The 20,281-nt window shown below is 41.5% G+C and overlaps 1 protein-coding gene across 2 annotated transcripts in view; it reads right to left on the reverse strand.

The window, feature by feature from the left end:
- Positions 1 to 20,281, reverse strand: part of LOC122945970 (poly [ADP-ribose] polymerase tankyrase-1) — a 261,810-nt gene that overhangs the window by 47,229 nt on the left and 194,300 nt on the right. The window contains exons 19-24 of one of the 2 annotated variants that reach the window (XM_044305216.1): positions 19,730 to 19,967; positions 19,273 to 19,355; positions 11,345 to 11,465; positions 8,161 to 8,258; positions 5,330 to 5,404; positions 3,291 to 3,396 (exon numbers count right to left, since the gene is read on the reverse strand). In XM_044305216.1, coding sequence (XP_044161151.1) covers positions 3,291 to 3,396; positions 5,330 to 5,404; positions 8,161 to 8,258; positions 11,345 to 11,465; positions 19,273 to 19,355; positions 19,730 to 19,967 — 721 coding nt within the window. Of the gene's footprint in view, positions 1 to 854; positions 861 to 3,290; positions 3,397 to 5,329; positions 5,405 to 8,160; positions 8,259 to 11,344; positions 11,466 to 19,272; positions 19,356 to 19,729; positions 19,968 to 20,281 lie in introns of both variants that reach the window. The other variant, XM_044305225.1, reaches the window with a different exon arrangement.

Here is a 20,281-nt window from a genome sequence, read left to right on the forward strand (position 1 = left end):
CGACAAAAAATAAAAAATTCTAGGAACTCGCCATGCCCCTCACGGAATACCTTGGGGTGTCTTCTTTCCAAAATGGGGTCACTTGTGGCGTAGTTATACTGCCCTGGCAATTTAGGGGCCCAAATGTGTGAGAAGTACCTTGCAATCAAAATGTGTAAAAAATGGCCTGCGAAATCCGAAAGGTGCACTTTGGAATATGTGCCCCTTTGCCCACCTTGGCTGCAAAAAAGTGTCACACATGTGGTATCGCCGTACTCAGGAGAAGTTGGGCAATGTGTTTTGGTCTATATATATCCCTATATTTGTCTGGAATGCGGGCACCCAGGATTTTAAAAAGTTTGTGGACTCTCTTAACTGTAACAGTATAGGCCTCCGTTTTACCTACGAGATTGGCGAGAGTTCACTCCCTTTTCTTGATGTCCGCATTTCCAAGAACCCTGGTGGTGAGCTCTCTACAACCGTTTTTCGCAAGACAACTGCTACAAACTCAGTCCTACACTGGCAGAGTAGTCATCCTCTGCCACTAAAGAGAGGAATACCTTACGGACAGTACCTGCGCTTGCGCAGAAACTGTTCTGAGGAGCAAGAGTTCCTACGACAGGCAGCAGACCTCCGGCAAAGATTTAGGGCCAGGGGTTACCCTGATAAGGTACTGAGAGGAGCATTTCAGAGGGCTAAAAATACCCCAAGAGAGACACTACTTACCCCAAAGACTAAACAAGAAAGTGACAGAAAAGTGAGGTTCATTACAACTTTTGACGGTTCCGCAAAGGAATCAAGAGAGATTTTAAAACGACACTGGCCCATTTTACTTATGGACCCGGATGTCCGAGAAGTCCTGCATGAACACCCACAGGTGACTTTTAGAAAGGGACAAAGTCTCAAAGATTTATTGGTGCATAGCCATCTTGCACCACCGGTAAAGCCCAATATGTGGCTTGGACGTCGGCCTGTGGGCTGTTTCAGATGCAGTGGGTGTGTGGCCTGTGGTAATATCAGCCCAGGAAAAACTTTTTACAGTACAAACCTTAAACGTAACTTTGAGATTAAAGACTTCATCTCATGCAGAACTGTTGGGGTGATATATAAAATCACTTGTGTTTGCCACATGGAGTATATTGGAAAAACAAAGCGCGAGTTGCGTAGACGCATAGGTGAGCATCTCCTAGATATTGATAAGCGTTGCGATACTCCAGTGGCACGACATGTCTGTGACCTACACCAAGGCAATCCCAAAGTTATTAAGGTTATGGGCATTGAGACCGTCAGCCCCCCCAAAAGAGGCGGCGATTGGGATAAAATCCTACTACAGCGGGAGACACGGTGGATATTTCTCTTAAAAACTGTCACACCTAATGGTCTCAATGAACAGTTGAATTACAGCTGTTTTTTGTAGACTGACATTTTTATGGATCTATGCCACTGTTACCACCGCCTCTTTGACAGCAGCTATAATGTATTAGCCATTACCCACTTATTCTTGCCACTTTCTGTTATACCTGAGACACCACTTTCTAACATTATGTGTGTAGTTTTGAACACCCATTCGATAACAATCAATTGTACCATAATTTTGCAATATTAGGTTATAGGTGATTTAGTCATATTTGACCAAGAGCCTATATGAGATATTATCTTATCTCCTGTGACCATCTTCTATGACCAGTTACTGTGCTTTTTTCACTATTCGTCAGCTGTTCCGATCCCACATGGGAAGAATAGCCCCAAATATCTATAAATTAGAACCGATTGTGGTTTAATATGCTTGGCTGTACCCATGATTGTCCGATCGTGGGTACATCATTGCATACTGTGAAGCATCAAATACCTGATTTGCCTCCAACTTCTCTCGCTGTTGGCATTAGCTTCCGCGATCTCGCGATATCTGATGCGAGTTCGCGCATGCGCAGGAGTGTATTTCGCATCAGGGACTTGTCCTGCGCCCCAAGCCTCGTTTCAACTCTGTGTTGTGCGCATGCGCGACGCCTACGTGCGGGCGAGCGCTGCGCCACCTGACGTCTGTTATTGACGTCATCAGCAGCGGGAACAGGGCTATTTAAATAAGGAGTGAACGCCAGGTTAGTTGGCGTCCCATATGCAGCTACACACATCGGTTTACTGCATTTATTCCTAACCCCCTATCTATGGGGTAGCCCACATAGGAGCCGATCATCCTCGTGCACCTATTGACCATTTTGACTGACTGTCATTTCTGGTCATCAGGTTTTACCATTTATCTAGGATTGACCTGCTTTACTATTATTTCATCTCCCCTGATGAACTGCCCAATGTCCTGGCAGTGAAACATGCGTGTAGGGACAATGCTCATGCATAATTAGGGACATATAGTTACTAGAGTCAGGGAAAGGTTCCGGACAGGGTCGTCCTTTTAAGGACGAGTGCCCTGTGGTCAGGTTGCTACCACACATCTAGTTTTTAGGGTATTGGTCAGACAGCCATAGGATTTCCCCAGGGACCCTACACACATGTGTTAGACTGTCAGCCGGTTGCTATCTCCCTATTGATTCATCCGACCATCCATACAGGAAGAACGACTACCGGAATATCGTGTGCTGAAGCAGCCGACAACCTTCCCTGGGTACCGGTAGGACACACTGGTTACCCTCTCAGTGCCGCCGCGCACTTTAATTTATTATCAATATACTGAGATGACCATGGGCCATAGCCACTAATGGTCCTACACCGTGTTCATCTCATTATATTTATCTTTTTTCGCACACAGTATCAAGGATTTTTATTAGCAAAAATATTAAATGTTATGTTTTAAGATTATTCTTCCAGAGTGATAATTATATCCCGGATAATCTAGAAGGCAGATACACCTCGATCTGACCTCCTTGACCATTTATGAATTCCGGTCTGTGAAACTAAACAAACCAGATCCGAAAAGAACAGATCCATCACCTATTGACTTACAATGTTTTTAGTATTGGATCCGGTTTGTGCAGTTTCGATTTAATACAACCGCATTCAAACGGAACGGATGCATCTGGATGTATTAAATTGAATGGAAGCGTTTTTCTCCGGTTTGGAGATCCTCTCACGGATCTGAATACTGGAATGCAAACATGTACATAAGTCACGGCAAAACTCCACTGACATGCACTGCGCTGTAATTTCATGACAATTTGAGCTGATGCTTCCTCACCGCAAATCCACCGTTTGCAAAAGAAGGAAGTGACATCTATATGCTGAGGATTTGAGATGGCCAAATATCAGACACCATACCCAACAGTAACCTAACCAACACCAAAGAAAAGGCATCATACCATGGAACAACATGCGTTCATTATGGTGATTATGGTTTTCTTCAGACACCTCCTTTTGACGGTGACAGAATCTCTCTCTCAGTTTCTTATTTACAACCTTTTGAATCTGTAATAAAAAAAACATACAAAAATAACAGATATATGTATAATGGAATAAAACAGAAAATCAAGAATGAAAATTTACAACCATTTCAAAGTCCTCTCTTATCACTGAACAAAGCCTTATCAAGCTACAATAACAGCGTTATGTAGAGGAGGTAAGGTGTGAAAAGGTTTAAATGATATCCCCTTTACGGTACATTTGAACTTTATGAAGTGTTTGCCTCTTAATGTTTAAATTCTTCATATTACCCCAGCCAATGGTAGCACTCTAGTTTTTATAGTACTAGGCAGGGCCGGCGTTAGCACCCGGCATACCTCAGCAAGTGCCGGGGCCCATTGCTCTTGGGGGGGCCCACTGTGCAATGGCGTGTCAAGAGGGTTAAGTCCAGCTCTCAGACGGGTGCTGGGCCGGCTGCTATGAGCGCTTCCATAAATACAGATGGAAGGGCTCATTGCTGAAGGGCAGTGGAGATGGTGGTCCTTTCATTAACCGCAGCTCCTTCTCTCCTCCAGGCCCGGCCCAGCGGTGATGTCATAATAATGAATGGAATGGAGAACCGCACTCAATTCAAATGTCCCTGGTGCCAATCAAGGGCTGCAAACAGCCAGTATATATGTAGCAAAAATTGAAAACTACTGCAAAAACTTGAAAAAAATAAAAAAAAAGTTTTGATTGCAATAACCTAAACCTGAGTGCCTCAATTTTCGCTACACAGCGGTGACGTCATGACATGTGTCTCACTGCTGCAGTGGGCCTGAGGAGAGAAGGAGCACAGGGAGATCAGCTGTGGTTAACAAATGAAAGGACTGCCAGCTCCCCTGTGCTCCAGTAATGATGGGTATGTGAGGGGGGCACTGGGAGGTCATTATACTGTGTGAGGGCCTCTTACACAGTATAATGAACCCCAGTTCCCCCCCCCCCCCCCCGTTCCAACACACTATATACTGACCCCAAGTGCCCCCCAATTCAGTATAATGATCCCTAATGACCTCCTATACAATATAAGGATCCCCAATGACCCCCCCATACAGTATAATGACCACCAGAGCCCCTATTCAGTATGACTCCCAGTGACCCCCATACAGTATAATGACCCCCAACGAGGGGGCCACTGGCGGTCATTTTAAACCTAGAAACATAGAATGTGTCGGCAGATAAGAACCATTTGGCCCATCTAGTCTGACCAATATATCTGAATACTATGAATAGCCCCTGGCCCTATCTTATATGAAGGATGGCCTTATGCCTATCCCATGCATGCTTAAACTCCTCCACTGTATTTGCAGCTACCACTTCTGCAGGAAGGCTATTCCATGCATCCACTACTCTATCAGTAAAGTAATACTTCCTGATATTACTTTTAACCCTTTGCCCCTCTAATTTAAAACTGTCGTCTTGTAGCAGTTTTTCTTCTTTTAAATATTCTCTCCTCTTTTACCGTGCTGATTTTACTGTGTCTGGGGCCACTGGGGGGGTCAATATACTGTGTGGAGGGCCACAGAGGGTCATTATACTTTCTGGGGGGCACTGTCATTATACTGTGTGGGAGCCATGGGGGACATGTAATTGTTAAAAGAAATGCCACAAGGGGGCTCATTGAGAATTTATTGCTCAAGGGCCCACATGAACCTGGAGCCGGCCCCGGTACTAGGTCACAATGACATTTCTTTCCTGCTGACATAAGGACCAGTAGAAGCCACTGGCTGACATTATGTTGGTATGGATGAAAAGTCACTGTGGCCTGGTGATAACACTAGACAGACAATATTATCAGCCAGGCTCACACACAAAACTGGAATGAGAATTATATTAGAAAATTGTATCCTACCAGGCTCCCAGGGGTGTGGGTATTCTATGAAAATTATGCATGAACTAGAAGGTAATATGAGAAAAATGAAAAAGACGTGCTATGGAATAATGACATGTGATAACATACCCTGATCACATTGTATCGATTGAAAACCCCACCGGCGTTGCCCCCATCTCTGTGTTCACGGATAGAGTTTTGCATCTGTGAAAGAAGAGAAATAATGTGCTATACAAAGACGTCAAGGTAAAGGACTTACTGATGACCTATCCAGCTGATTGGCAAGGACTGCAGTATTGATGACCTATCCTTGGCTGTGAATAAGTAAGTCCCTGAAAACCCATTCAAGGATATATTCTGCAGAGATTTCATCTGCATGGGGCGTACATAAATCCATGCATATACTGCAGACACAAACTCATTCAGATGCATGAAATTTTACAGTCACAACAAATCTGGAAAACATCTTCAAAGTTCATAATCACAGAAACTTAGGTGCAGTTTACAAAACCAGGAAGAATAATAGGATAAAAGCTGCATGCGTATGAAGGACAAGGTTGTAGAGTTTTCTGAACAAAAGGGGTATTCCAGTATCTACAAAGCTTATTTGTGCTATGCAATTTTCTAATATGCAATTGCAGTCAGTGAATGGGAAGCTTATTACAGTACAATGACTTTTCTTGTAACAAGATACGCAGCGGTGGGTCCACTGTGTGACTGGATAGATGCTATATGCTCTGGAAGTACTCCATGGAGGATCAATATTCAATGACAGGAAGCAGCCTCTAATGCAGAAGGTCGCGGGTTCGCGTCCCAGCTGAAACTTTTCTTAAATACACAAGCACTGACTCCATATATAGACATACAGCGCGGGACACGGGCTGGAAGAGGCTGCATCGCATCGCTGACATGGAGGTGTTTTTTTGTTTTTGTTTTTTTAAATACCGGACTGTTACTGCAGGAGGCACTTGATACTGGCACATGGGGGAAGGGGAGGAGAGATGGCACTATGATACTGGCACATTGGGGGGGGGGGGAGATGGCACTATGATACTGGCACATTAGGGGGGAGATGGCACTGATACTGGCACATTGGGGGGGAAATGGTACTATGATACTGGCACATGGGGGGGAAATGGTACTATGATACTGGCACATGGGGGGGGGAAATGGCACTATGATACTGGCACATTAGGGGGGGAAATGGCACTATGATACTGGCACATTAGGGGGGGAAATGGCACTATGATACTGGCACATTAGGGGGGTAAATGGCACTATGATACTGGCACATGGGGTGGGGGGTGGGAAGGAGAGAGGCACTTGATACTGGCACATTGGAAGGGGGAGATGGGACTATGATATTTGCACATGGGGGGGATTGGCACTGATACTGGCACATGGGGTGGGGGGTGGGAAGGAGAGAAGCACTTGATACTGGCACATTGGGGGGTGGGAACTATGATACTGGCAAAATGGGGGGGGGGGGGGAGATGGCACTATGATACTGGCACATGGGGAGGTGGGTGGGCAGGAGAGAGGCACTTAATACTAGCACATTGGGGGGGGGGTGGCACTTGATACTGTCACATGGGGGGTTGGCATTTGATACTGGCACCTGGGGGGCATCTATGGGACACTTACTGGCACATTATTAGGGGGCATTATGGAGGTCCCTTTTTACTGGCACATTATTGGGGGCATCTACTGAGGCCACAAAGAAGGGGTATTTTATATGAGGGGGGGGGGGTCTGTGTGGTACTAGTATTATCAGGGGGTTTATCGGTTTCTGCAGTATTGTATTGGGGAGCACGGCAGGCAGAGTATTGTGGTAGGATGATTTGTCCAAAAGATGTGAGAATGATGGGAAAGTAGTAAACCAAGATTATTATTTTTTTTTTTTTCAAACTGCAGAGATGAAAAATGGCTGAAAACTGGAGGTCTGATCTAAATGTCTGAAAGGAGAAGATGAGGAAAGAGAACATCTACGTCAAAGAGACGTCACTGGATGTAAGAGGTATGTGCGCTGTATTACCCTGTATTTCCAATTTTTTTCAAATCCAGATCCGAATACTTTGTTAAAAAAAGTAAGGACTCTTTATTTTTTCATATTAAAAGAATATTGAGTTTGGATCACTTTGTTTCTTACACCCAATTACACACAATTCTTATGTACAGGATTCGTAGTATGAGATTCGAGAACCTTTTCGGATAAAAACTAAATTTGGATTCGTCCCACACTCTACTAGACACTATCCAGTGAGAATGTTATGCTTTTACATAATGACTTGTAAAGACCACAGGCTGTCCGATAGGTCTTGTTGTTTGCATGACCTTAGAAAGTTGCTCTCCATGTAAGTAGTGTGTGTGTGTGTGTGTGTGTATATATATATATATAAAAAAAAACACAACACGTATGCTCTTAGCAGCCTAAGTAAAGGCAATAGCAGAAATGGGATCAATTTCAGGCACTTCCATACTTATAACCACAGTCATTACCATTGTGAGACCGTTCATTGTTTCTAGGAAATTACATAGGCAAATTACTAAACACATTAAGCTGGTTTTAGATTTAGATTACACAGCTAAAGTGTTCTGGAAAACTTGATCTGGGAGGAACGAAGACACATGGAAACTGATAACACAGTCTTCTGCACCAAATAACAGCTCCGGCTCCAGCAATACTCATGTATATAAAAATGTATATAGAAAATTATAAAAAAAATCTAACTTTAAATAAAACCAGCAAGTTAAACCTCATGATACGAAATTCTATGAACCTTAGTTCTTTCTATGATGAGATCATCCATCTATAGGACTGGTAGGAAATTGCCAGCCTTGAATGCCATTACAAACAAGGAGCAATTTTCTAGAATGCTTGTGAAAATGTATGGGGTAGACAGCTACTGGAAAACTTACGATAACCAAGTGTTTTTTGTATTCAGTTCAAGAGCAATTACCTCTTCCTCAACTGACTGATATTCTTTATCATCTGAAGCAAGATCCAAGAGAACAGTTCCTTGACTTACACAGTGAAAAGTCAAATAAGGATTGGTTCCTGAAATTAAAAAGAATCAAAGGGTAACAAAATCATACAGGAAATTCAGGAGCCCCTGGGCTGTTGTGATAGTAGAAAAAAAGGACTACTGATGAGAACTTTCTGCACAAAGCAAAAGCAGAACATGAAGCACAGCCAAGCAATTATTGTGACTGTACATCAATGCTATAAAGCTAACCAGTCCTTGAAAAGAAAAGTCTTGAAGATGAATTGCACAAAGTGTTCTGCGGTAAGAAATAATGGAAGATCAAATCCTCAATGGTGCGCAGGAGATGTCTCTTTCCCAAAAAAGTCTTGCAAGCCAAACAGCAGTTCAGTCTTATTTAAGAATATTGATGTATCTTACCTCACTGCAAAGTACAGTACTTTTTTTTTTTTTTACTCTAACCTCAAGTGATTATTGGTTTTCTCAGATGTGCCTGGTTCAGTTAGCATTTTTCTACAATTGAAATGACCGAGGAATTTCACATATGACACTTCCATACACCATCAAGCTTTACTGATTTTGTTGAACTTTTAATTTTTTTATTTCTTTTTTAACCTGTAAAGCCTAAGTTTGTGGTGCTTATGCTAAACAGATATAACTGTATGTATGTGCATATCTAAAAAGCAGACGAAGCAGCAGCATCCATCTTCGTTTAAATTTCACTGATCCAATAACATACAGGAAATGCCCCTTACAGTGGCTGGGTCTTTCAGAAGTTGAATGGATGCAGTTTCCTGATTTCACTGATTTCCAATGTAAATAATGTAATAAAAATTGATATTTTTTCTGTGGGATTCCCTTGTACACTGAAAACTATATTCCCTTTCAAGGATACATACATTTCAATTTTTATTAAAAGGAGTTGCCCGGTTTCCAATACTGATTACATGTCCTTGAGACACGTCATGAATATCACATCGCATGAGGTCTGACTCCTGACATCTCCGCTGATCAGTTATTTAAAGAGAACACAGCGCTCATGTGAGCACTGCCTTTCCGTCACAGTTTACCTGCTCACCATTGACATCACAGTGTCGAGCAGGTGTGACTGCAGCCCCTCTTTCTCCATGCACGTCAGTAGGAAGGAGCAGATGGAATGTAACTGCTTCTTCTTCTTCTTCTTGAAATGAAGGGGACTGCAATTACACCTGCTCACTGCTGCTATGTCGACAGAAAGCAGGTAAACTGTGAAGAGAACCACCGCTGATCTGATTATTGATCACCTATCTTGTGGATAGGTCATCAATATAGGAAACCAGCCAACCCCTTTAACCTTTGCAGGCTCCACAATGTAACTGTATGTCGTGGGCTCTGGCTATGTAATATAGGCCACGGCATCCTGTCATTTAACCCCCTCACAATAACAAACATGGCATCTGAGTAGTAAGACAAAAGGAGGGGGCTCCCTCTGTCCCAAAAGCAAAACCACTGTGCTCCTATCAGTTGCTATGACTGTCTAGGGCCTTGTAAATGTTCCCAGGCCTGCCATAACAAACCGCCAGTAAGACGCCCATAGACTGTAATAATATAAGCAGTCTAAAGTATATGCAATCAGTCACTAAGGGGACTAAAAAATTACAGGAAGAAAAAAAAAGAAAAGGGGTTTAAAAAATAAAACCCCAAAATATGTAAAATTCTAATAATCCCCTTTTCCAATTTTAAAGGGGTTCTGCGGTATGTTTAAACTGATGATCTATCCTCTGGATGGATCATCAGCATATGATCGGCAGGGGTCCGACACCCGGGACCCCCGCCGATCAGCTGTTTGAGAAGGAAAAATAAAACCCCAAAATATGTAAAGTTCTAATAATCCTCCTTTCCAATTTTAAAGGGGTTCTGCGGTTTGTTTAAACTGATGATCTATCCTCTGGGTGGATCATCAGCATCTGATCGGCGGGGGTCCGACACCCGGGACCCCCACCGATCAGTTGTTTGAGAAGGCAGCGGCACTGGCAGTAGTGCCGCGGCCTTCTCGCTATTTACCGCAGGCCCAGTGACGTCACGACTAGTATCAATGGCCTGGGCGGGGCTAAGCTCCATTCAAGTGAACAGAGCTTAGCCCCGTCCAGGCCAGTGATACTAGTTCGTGATGTCACTGGGCTTGCGGTAAACAGTGAGAAGGCCGCTGCGCTCCTGGAGCGCCGCTGCCTTCTCAAACAGCTGATTGGTGGAGGGTCCCGGGTGTCGGACCCCTGCCGATCAGAAGCTGATGATCTAACCAGAGGATAAATCATCAGTTTAAACAAACTGCAGAACCCCTTTAAATACAAAAATAAACAAAAAAATAATATCTCTGAAAATGTCAACTATTAGAATATAAAAATATGTGTCATGTGTGGAATTGTCTGAACTATTAGAATATAAAAACATATCATGTATGGTGAATGCTATAACGAAAAATAATGTAAATGGCCCATTTTCAGCTTTTTTTGGTCTCCTTGTCCATGCAAACAATGTGAATGAAAAACAATGAAAAAGTTGTATGAACCCCAAAATGGTACCAATAAAAACTACAGCTTGTCGTGCAAAAAAAACAAGCCCTCATACAGCATTGGGTATCAAAATATGGTGATGCAAAGCAAAAACATTGAACCCTGTAAAAACAAAATATGATGGAATTGTGTTTTTTTTCCCAATTTCACCACCCAAAAGATTTTTCCATTAAATGGTGCCATTAAAAAACTAGTCCAGCACAAAAAAAGAAGTCATGGTTCTTAGAAGGTGGGGAGGACATACGGAAGACAACACAATACAAGCATGCTGTATCCGGAAACTCCTAACAAAATGATTTGCTTCTGGGACTTTGGTAAAGGAGTAGGTGCTTCCCTAAGCAATGCCTTAGTCCTCTATTTCACAAAAAAATTCATTTCTTCTTTTGTCAAGAATTTTATTTTATATAAAGCTCCAGTCACACTGGCGTTGCGAGCCTGTGCAGGTGTTGAATCCAGATGAACCCTATTAAAATGAATTCCCTATTTTCCATAAATTAATGTTTAACCTAATCCCTTGTACACAAGCTAAAAGGCGACATAACAGAGAAGCAGTAATGAATGGTTTATGTTTTGCACCAAACATGTCTTTGTATTGTCTCTACATTTACCTTGCTGGCCCCCCAGAAGTCTCTCCACCCCCTTGATCAACTTGTGACGATGGCCATAAGCGTTAATTCCAATCTCTTTCAGCTCTTCGTGTCCCATGTCTGCCAGCACATCTAATGTAATCTGAAAAGAATAGACAAATAAATCACTGCCTGTGCGTTCTAGCACTGTTACTTTATCACAATCGTCGAGCAGGGAAGAAGAACGGCTTGAAGGATCTAAACATGACTAACTGCTAATTGCCTCTGAAAATAGCTCTGCCATCTCTGCATTTCAGATTCATGCAGGAGACAGCCATTAACGCTCTTTACACACATATATATATATATATATATATATATATATATATATATATATATATAGTGTGTGTACCAGGAAGGCGCGCTGTATGCATTAGTAAAATGGTACAACTTTTACTATATTTGGTCTCTGCGCAATTCTGAAGCACAACAGTAAAACGAGATAATGGTAGAAACAAGGACAAAGCCGTGAAATTCATGTTTACTACAGCGCACACTATAGAACTGGAATGACAGCTTCTAGAATTGGTTTTTATAATACCAAGGAAATCCTCTTACTGAAAGCTGCCTACACATAAATAAGAGAAAGTATTTTACAAGAGGCCAGTCACGTATACACCTAATCCTGCAGACTTCTATCACATCCTTGGCTTGGCTATTGCATGTTGATTTGATCAGTTACTCAGTAGGACTACTCTTACTGTAAAGAACCCTTTCCTATAATGATGATTATATATATCACACTCTAGTTCACCAGGCTACAGAAGCTCCAGCCCTCCCACTTTGTCTTCACTTCGGAATAAAAAGTGGCCAGAGGATCAGTCGTAAATATGGCACGTACAATAATTTGTGACTTTTTGACACCACAAAACTGGCATTAAAGCTTTTGTAAATCTCCCTCATTATACTATCCATCATAAAATGCTATTTGTGGCTCTGCTTGACACACAGTCCTTCTCTTCCTCCATTATCCCAAGTTCAGTTCCATTTACTGCACTATTTCTGCAGCCAAGATGGAGTGGTTAACATCTGTCAACATTGAAATTCATCTGAAATTTACCTTTCCAGGCTACCATTTTATCTAACATTACACTATCAAGCAGAGCTTTAAAGGGAATGTGTAATCAGCAGATTACCTATTGTTTAAATCATGTTATTATGTTTTATTACTTTTTTTCCATGTCAATATCTATACTTTAAAAGATTCCAGAAATTCTGCAATTTTTGTCACTAAACTTAAGAGCTCTTTACACGGGCCAAGACTCGCACAGATCATCACTAACGTCCGGTCATCGGGTAATCCGATAGTTTGTGTTTAACCAAAAATGATCATTTACTGGCAGCAGATCGGCAAACAATGAGTCCTTATGGTGAGGAGTGATGGTATTAGCGATCGCTCCTCCCCAAGCTCTGGAGGACATTGCTGCATGTACATGCAGTGGTTTCCTCCGCTAGTGATCAGCAGATTGTCTGGAAGGAACGTTTCCTTCCTCACTATCTGCTGTAATATCGTCCCGTGAAAAGTATCATTTAATACTATATCAGGACTTCCTTTTCTGTACTGACCATTTTTCTGCAGTTATCCAATTATGATGATAGGATTACAACGTCGATAACACAGACTCCACTACTCACAATAGGCAAGTGACATAATCCTGAAGCACCTAAAAAAGGGTAATTTTATGCAGAACAAAAAGGCTGGTAAGGGTTTCACTATACTACCCTAACCCTTAACAAGGTTACCTAAACTATTTTCTAAGCAGTGGAAGAAGGGGGTCAAAAAAGATCTGTGATGAGCTGCTGCCCACATAGAAAGTAGAGAACAGAGCGGCAGAAGGAAGAGTAAAGAAGCTAAAAAGGGTGAACGCTACACTGGAAAGCAGTAATTTTTGCATAGATATAGGTCAGACATTATTCCAGACATTTTTTAATTCTAGGGATAATTAAAAAGCAAAATCAGAAGGTTACCTTGTCATTGGTAGACGGTTCCACACATCTGTGATAAGAATTTGTGTCTCAAATTTCAATGTACAGTAAGTATAGCAGTGATGTAATAATCCGTGTTTTCTGTGTCTACATATATGATGGCCCATGTATTGCCTGCTTGTTTCTGCATGTCAGCTATGGTAGGGTGTGCCTGTACGATTTCATATTGTTTGCGGGTGCTGGTCTAACTTACTTTTACCAAAAACACCACCATAACAATGGAATATACAAAACGCCATCTGCAGAAAATAAATTCTACACCTAAAATTTGGTATCTATTTAAAATCCCTTAGACATGACCAGGGTGACACCAGTCAAATTCTGTTCCTTTTCTTCTATAAATTATTTCTTGCTCTTTGTAATGCTCCTTCTAATACTGGGAAACCCTCTATTAGGTATACACATTAAACACTCATAGATACTGCACTTTGAATGAACACTACAAGGGGTTACTTGCCTCATTGAAATATGGGTGATAAAGGGTTAACCAAACATTCAGTATTAGTCACGGAAAAGCTGACCTACGCATCTTGCAAGCAATTGGCCCAACAACACAGATTTCATAAGTTTTCAAGGGCATGGTTGAGTGGCCAAATCCTGGCACCATCACTTAGGAAGCTGCCAAGATTATGCCTGCAAAGTTCATATATATCAAGAGCGAAATGCTTACTCTAAAACGACAGCGCATAGCATCTGTCTAGACAAGCCTCAGCCATTCTCATTCAGATCATTTTCTCTCACAGCGAAGGACGGCAACACATAAAGCTGAGCACAATTTCCTTTTATTACATTAAACCTATGGATGAAACGGCAGGGATGTACACCGATCTCATAGGGCCCCATAGCAAAAGTTGAACTGGCTTAGTTGCCCATAGTAACCAATCAGATTCCACCTTTCATTTTCCAAAGGAGCTGTGAAAAATTAAAGGTGGAATCTGATTGGTTGCTATGGGCAACTAAGCCAGTTCTACTTTACAGCAGTTTGATAAATCTCCGCCAGAGAGATTTCTAAGTGGAAGAAATTATTAATAACAAACACAACTGTGCTCTGCATCACCCACTTTACCCAACTCGAGAGAAAAAGTGGAACCTGTGCTTCATTAATAATGCATTCACCGAACACCCTATTTCTCCAGACAAATGACATGAAAACACTATCAATCTCTCATATAGCTCTACATATATTATAAAACTGAATGCCTGCAGTCACCACTAGGGGGAGCTCATGGTATAGGAAGGTAGACAGTTACCACTGAATGCAATGGCAGCTGTAAAATATTTCTAAACCAAGCGCCCCCTAGTGGTGGCTGCAGGAAATTTGGGAAGACAAGAGCTGGCATTAGCGATTGCTTCTCCCCATACTGTGGAGGAGATTGCCTTATGAAAGCGCAGTGGTCTCAGTCACTGACGAGCAGGCGATTTACAATTCCTTCTCAACAATCGTAATGCTCATCTGCCTTAAAGGGGTTCTGCTGGCTCTCCTATATTGATGACCTACCCACAGATTAGAAGTCATTTGGTCCACAAATTGATTCTATATATTCCTCAATAATGCTGCTAAAATGAGCTTAAAGGGGGTTGTCTCACCTTAGACGTTGGGGGCATATCACTAGGATATGCCCCTAATGTCCGATAGGTGTGGGTCGGCCAGTTTCATAGGTACAAATTTGCTGACAGATGGGGGACAGACAAGACACACTGATCACAACACAACAGTATCATCTGAAGTACTGTACAGTAAAAATATACAAGATTTACACCGTCCGCGTCCTGCACAGTACTTATGTATGAAAAAGCAGCTTCTTTTATTGATAAAGCTATTAGTCATATTTTACAAGGAGTTCTGTGCTGGTCAAATGCCTATTCCCATAAGTTGTACATTAAGGTGTGGGCAGACATCAGATGGCTAAATACAGCTATGCTAAATCTAAGGACACTGTTAAGAGTTAATTTACACACGGAACACTTATTCTGCATATCAACTCGCGAAAGACACAAAAAATGTTTATATCTTTTACGTTTTCCTTTATTTCTAAACAAATAGGTCCCCTTGAAACGTACTATGAAGTCTTCACATGCATCCAATTTATTTTGAGGGCCCAAACATTCAAATATGACCTGCTAACACAGAGGATACTGGTTGGCCTGTCTCTGTACATAGAAGCCATCTCAGCCACCTGATGTATCTATGATAATAAACTGGATAGTTTCTTAAATAATCTATCCATTTTGTTATATGAACATAGACTGTTGGAGATGTTGTATGCTGCATATCTATATGTAGTACATCACTCTACTGTGTTATGTGCCACTGGTGAAGAGGGTAGTAGACTAGGGGCCGACTGGGGGATTCACCTATACCCCTGTGGAACAATTCGAGCCTGCATGCATCACAACCGTTTCAATTCAAATTATCTTTTTGGAACAAGCCCAGTGTTGTAGGACATATGCCTGCTGGAAGCATCAAACCTCATTGATATTCAGGAACATGTGGAGTTTTGCCTCAACTGTTCTGGAACTAAATTAATTCAGTTTTTTCAGCATGCAGTCAACAGATAGGAAAGGAAAATGAAATTGAGCTGTAGCGTTATAATATATAATATACACACACACACACACATAGAGATATAGATATATATATATCTATATCTCTATCTACACACACACTATATATACACACACATTATAAATATAAATATATATATATATATATATATATATATATATACACACACACACACACACACACACACATATATATATACAAACACACTATATATATATATATTATATATATATATACACACACATATACACACACACACAGTACAGATCAAAAGTTTGGACACACCTTCTCATTCAAAGAGTTTTCTTTATTTTCATGACTATGAAAATTGTACATTCACACTGAAGGCATCAAAACTATGAATTAACACATGTGGAATTATATACATAACAAAAAAGTGTCATATTCTAGATTCTTCAAAGTAGCCACCTTTTGCTTTGAGTACTGCTTTGCACACACTTGGCATTCTCTTGATGAGCTTCAAGAGGTAGTCACCTGAAATGGTCTTCCAACAGTCTTGAAGGAGTTCCCAGAGATGCTTAGCACTTGTTGGCCCTTTTGCCTTCACTCTGCGGTCCAGATCACCCCAAACCATCTCGATTGGGTTCAGGTCCGGTGACTGTGGAGGCCAAGTCATCTGGCGCAGTACCCCATCACTCTCCTTTATGGTCAAATAGCCCTTACACAGCCTGGAGATGTGTTTGGGGTCATTGTCCTGTTGAAAAATAAATGATGGTCCAACTAAACGCAAACTGGATGGAATAGCATGCCGCTGCAAGATGCTGTGGTAGCCATGCTGGTTCAGTATGCCTTCAATTTTGAATAAATCCCCAACAGTGTCACCAGCAAAGCACCCCCACACCTCCTCCTCCATGCTTCACGGTGGGAACCAGGCACGTAGAGTCCATCCATTCACCTTTTCTGCGTCGCACAAAGACACGGTGGTTGGAATAAAAGATCTCAAATTTGGACTCATCAGACCAAAGCACAGATTTCCACTGGTCTAATGTCCATTCCTTGTGTTCCTTAGCCCAAACAAGTCTCTTGTGCTTGTTGCCTGTCCTTAGCAGTGGTTTCCTAGCAGATATTCTACCATGAAGGCCTGATTCACAGTCTCCTCTTAACAGTTGCTCTAGAGATGTATCTGCTGCTAGAACTCTGTGTGGCATTGACCTGGTCTCTAATCTGAGCTGCTGTTAACCTGCGATTTCTGAGGCTGGTGACTCGGATGAACTTATCCTCCGCAGCAGAGGTGGCTCTTGGTCTTCCTTTTCTTTGGGCGGTCCGCATGTGAGCCAGTTTCTGTAGCGCTTGATGGTTTTTATGAGTGCACTTGGGGACACTTTCAAAGTTTTCCCAATTTTTCGGACTGACTGACCTTCATTTCTCAAAGTAATGATGGCCACTCGTTTAATTAGCTGCTTTTTTCTTGCCATAATACAAATTCTAACAGTCTATTCAGTAGGACTATCAGCTGTGTATCCACCTGACTTCTCCACAACGCAACTGATGGTCCCAACCCCATTTATAAAGGCAAGAAATCCCACTTTTGACAGGGCACACCTGTGAAGTGAAGACCATTTCAGGTGACTACCTCTTGAAGCTCATCAAGAGAATGCCAAGAGTGTGCAAAGCAGTAATCAAAGCAAAAGGTGGCTACTTTGAAGAACCTAGAATATGACATATTTTCAGTTGTTTCACACTTTTTTGTTATGTATATAATTCCACATGTGTTAATTCATAGTTTTGATGCCTTCAGTGTGAATCTACAATTTTCATAGTCCTGAAAATAAAGAAAACTCTTTGAATGAGAAGGTGTATCCAAACTTTTGGTCTGTAATGTAATAAAAAAGAAAAAATATATATATCACACACACATTATTATATATATATATATATATATATATATATATATATATATACATACATACATACACACACATACACACACATATATACACACACACATATACATACACACACTGCATTTTATAGTCCATTGTCAGGGTGGTCCAGTGGTGCCGGACGCCCCCAACTACTTCCTTACCGATCCAGCAGAGTACTCATACAGCACTTGGATCAGTGAGAGGTGTGGGTCTGCAGACTTCTCTCTTCCTGCCTGACACCTGTGTGATCAGTGCAGAAAGGAGAGGAGGCTGAAGGTATCTAAGCTGTAGTGAAAGGAGATGAAAGCTCTGGACTGCAGCTTAAGGACCTTTGAAGATGTCACCTGTGGGCGTGGCCAGAATAAAAAATAAAAAATAAAGTACAGCAAAATTAGTCTTTATTAAAGATATGTATGTATCTATCGAAAAGAAAACAGGAGAGCAGCACTTCATCAGTGGGACTGTTAGACCAGCTGTTAAGCTCTTAAGTTAGAGGCCATCAGCTGGAAGGTTTGCGCTGGGAGCACAACACCCGATGCTGATGCTGGCAGGCTAGGAAACCAGAGAAGAAGAGTATGCGGGATCATCAGCGGTGCAACCAGGAAAGTCCAGATGCGTTGTATGCTTTGGAAATATCTTTATTAAAGTTACGGCAATAAAGATATATCCTAAAGGTGCAAAGCATTTGGACTTCCCAGTTTGTGCTGCTGCTCATACATCCTCTTCTTCTCTGGTATCTATGTATATATACATACTCACACAGTATATGTGCAGCAGGTGTACTGCATATCATGATCATAAAGAGCATAAAAAACTTAAAAAAAAACAACTAAATAAAATAATTTAGCAGAACAACCATGGCAGGACAGTACAGAGCAATGATGGGATACACAATTAGGCTTTATGCCTCAAAACAACGGATCCCCACAATATGGATCCCTTCTCCAAGCAATCCAGGAGGAGCAGTGTCCGGACCCTTCATAAGTGACCTACTTAGAAATGTCCGATCCAACAGTAAATCAAGGGATTTCCTACCGTGGCGAATTATTACCAATGTTATCTAATCACCCAAACAATACCCATATCTCTCTGATCTTTTGCATTTGAGCTCTTGGTAAGATGTTTGGTCATGGAAATTTGAGGGAAGAAAGAAAAAAAAAAAAAGAAAAAAAAAAAAAAAATTGATTTTTCAACATGCGCTAAGGTGCATAAGAATTTTTCCTATTAGATCATAACTTGGCAGAAACTTGAATAAAATGAAAACCACTTGGGAGCTGTGGACAGAACTATTAGAGGACAGCCTGTTTATAGTACATATATGAGGATGCTTCACATCATCCTATTGCAATTATCCTTCAATTGCCTTTAAAGCAGCACATCCTCCTCCTCCAGGTGAAGGAGTCTACCATACTGCCTTTGAAAGGAGAGATGCTGAGCATCAGCAGAGATAACACATTTGGCTTGCATCCTACCTGTTCCGTTTCAAAGATATCCCGAAGGTGCTCTAGACCCAGGCTTTTCAGAAACTGATTGATGTTCATGTCAAGACCTGCAACTGCAAGGGAAAAAGAAGACAGGATATATTTTGTGCAGAGGACTTTCAGATACGCTCAAAGGCTCTAAATAGCTTACACAATACAATTGCTTATGATCTGTATTGCAAAGAAGAAATGAAAAACTGCAAAGAAAATAATATAGAGCTGTAAACACAAAAGGTAACTAAGTGAACAGCCAATAACTGCACTGATAATCTATAGATCAGATTTCTCTTCCAATCATCTAGACAGATACTGGTCAATGGATTCTTTATTTCTTAGCTTATTTAATAAGGTTGCTATTGTTGTATTCCTGGACTCAAAAGCAGCTTATAATCTGGCACTCAGATTTTCTGAAAAACACATTTTTTTTATTCATAATTTGTAGATTTACCTTCTCCTTCTTTCCTTTCCGTCCCTGCAGCTCCATCGCCAGCATTTGAAGAACTTCCTGCAGCCAGATCGGCCAAGGGACCAGTTAGATTATCAATGCTGCTGGCAGCAGACAGACACGAGGGGGTAGACGCTGGTGATATAATGGAGGCACTGACTACTGTTGCTTGAGGTTTGAAGCAGCTAGGTAAAGCCTCAGGAGGCATTGCATCTATTAGCAGAGCTCGAATATCATCTGCCTAAATGAAAAGCAAAACACTAGAGTTAATTTACCTTCGGGTTCAGCGCCCAGAAAATGATTTAAAAAAGGAACAAAAATAGAAAATTACTTACTAAAGCATAAGATAATACTAAGCTACATGTACCACCATGTTACAGATAAAGCAAAGCACAGCAGAGTCAGTACAATTTGTATCTCACCTGCTCATTGTGGTTTAGGAGTTTGGCGGGAGGTCTCACTCCATGACTTACAACCTTCTCTGCATGTATGCTCATACAACACTGTGCATCAATCTGCCCCATAACAGGCGTACAGTAGAGTCAGTACAATCTG

This window comes from Bufo gargarizans, chromosome 1 (assembly GCF_014858855.1).
Source record: "Bufo gargarizans isolate SCDJY-AF-19 chromosome 1, ASM1485885v1, whole genome shotgun sequence".
In the NCBI taxonomy this organism is placed as follows: Eukaryota; Metazoa; Chordata; class Amphibia; order Anura; family Bufonidae; genus Bufo; species Bufo gargarizans.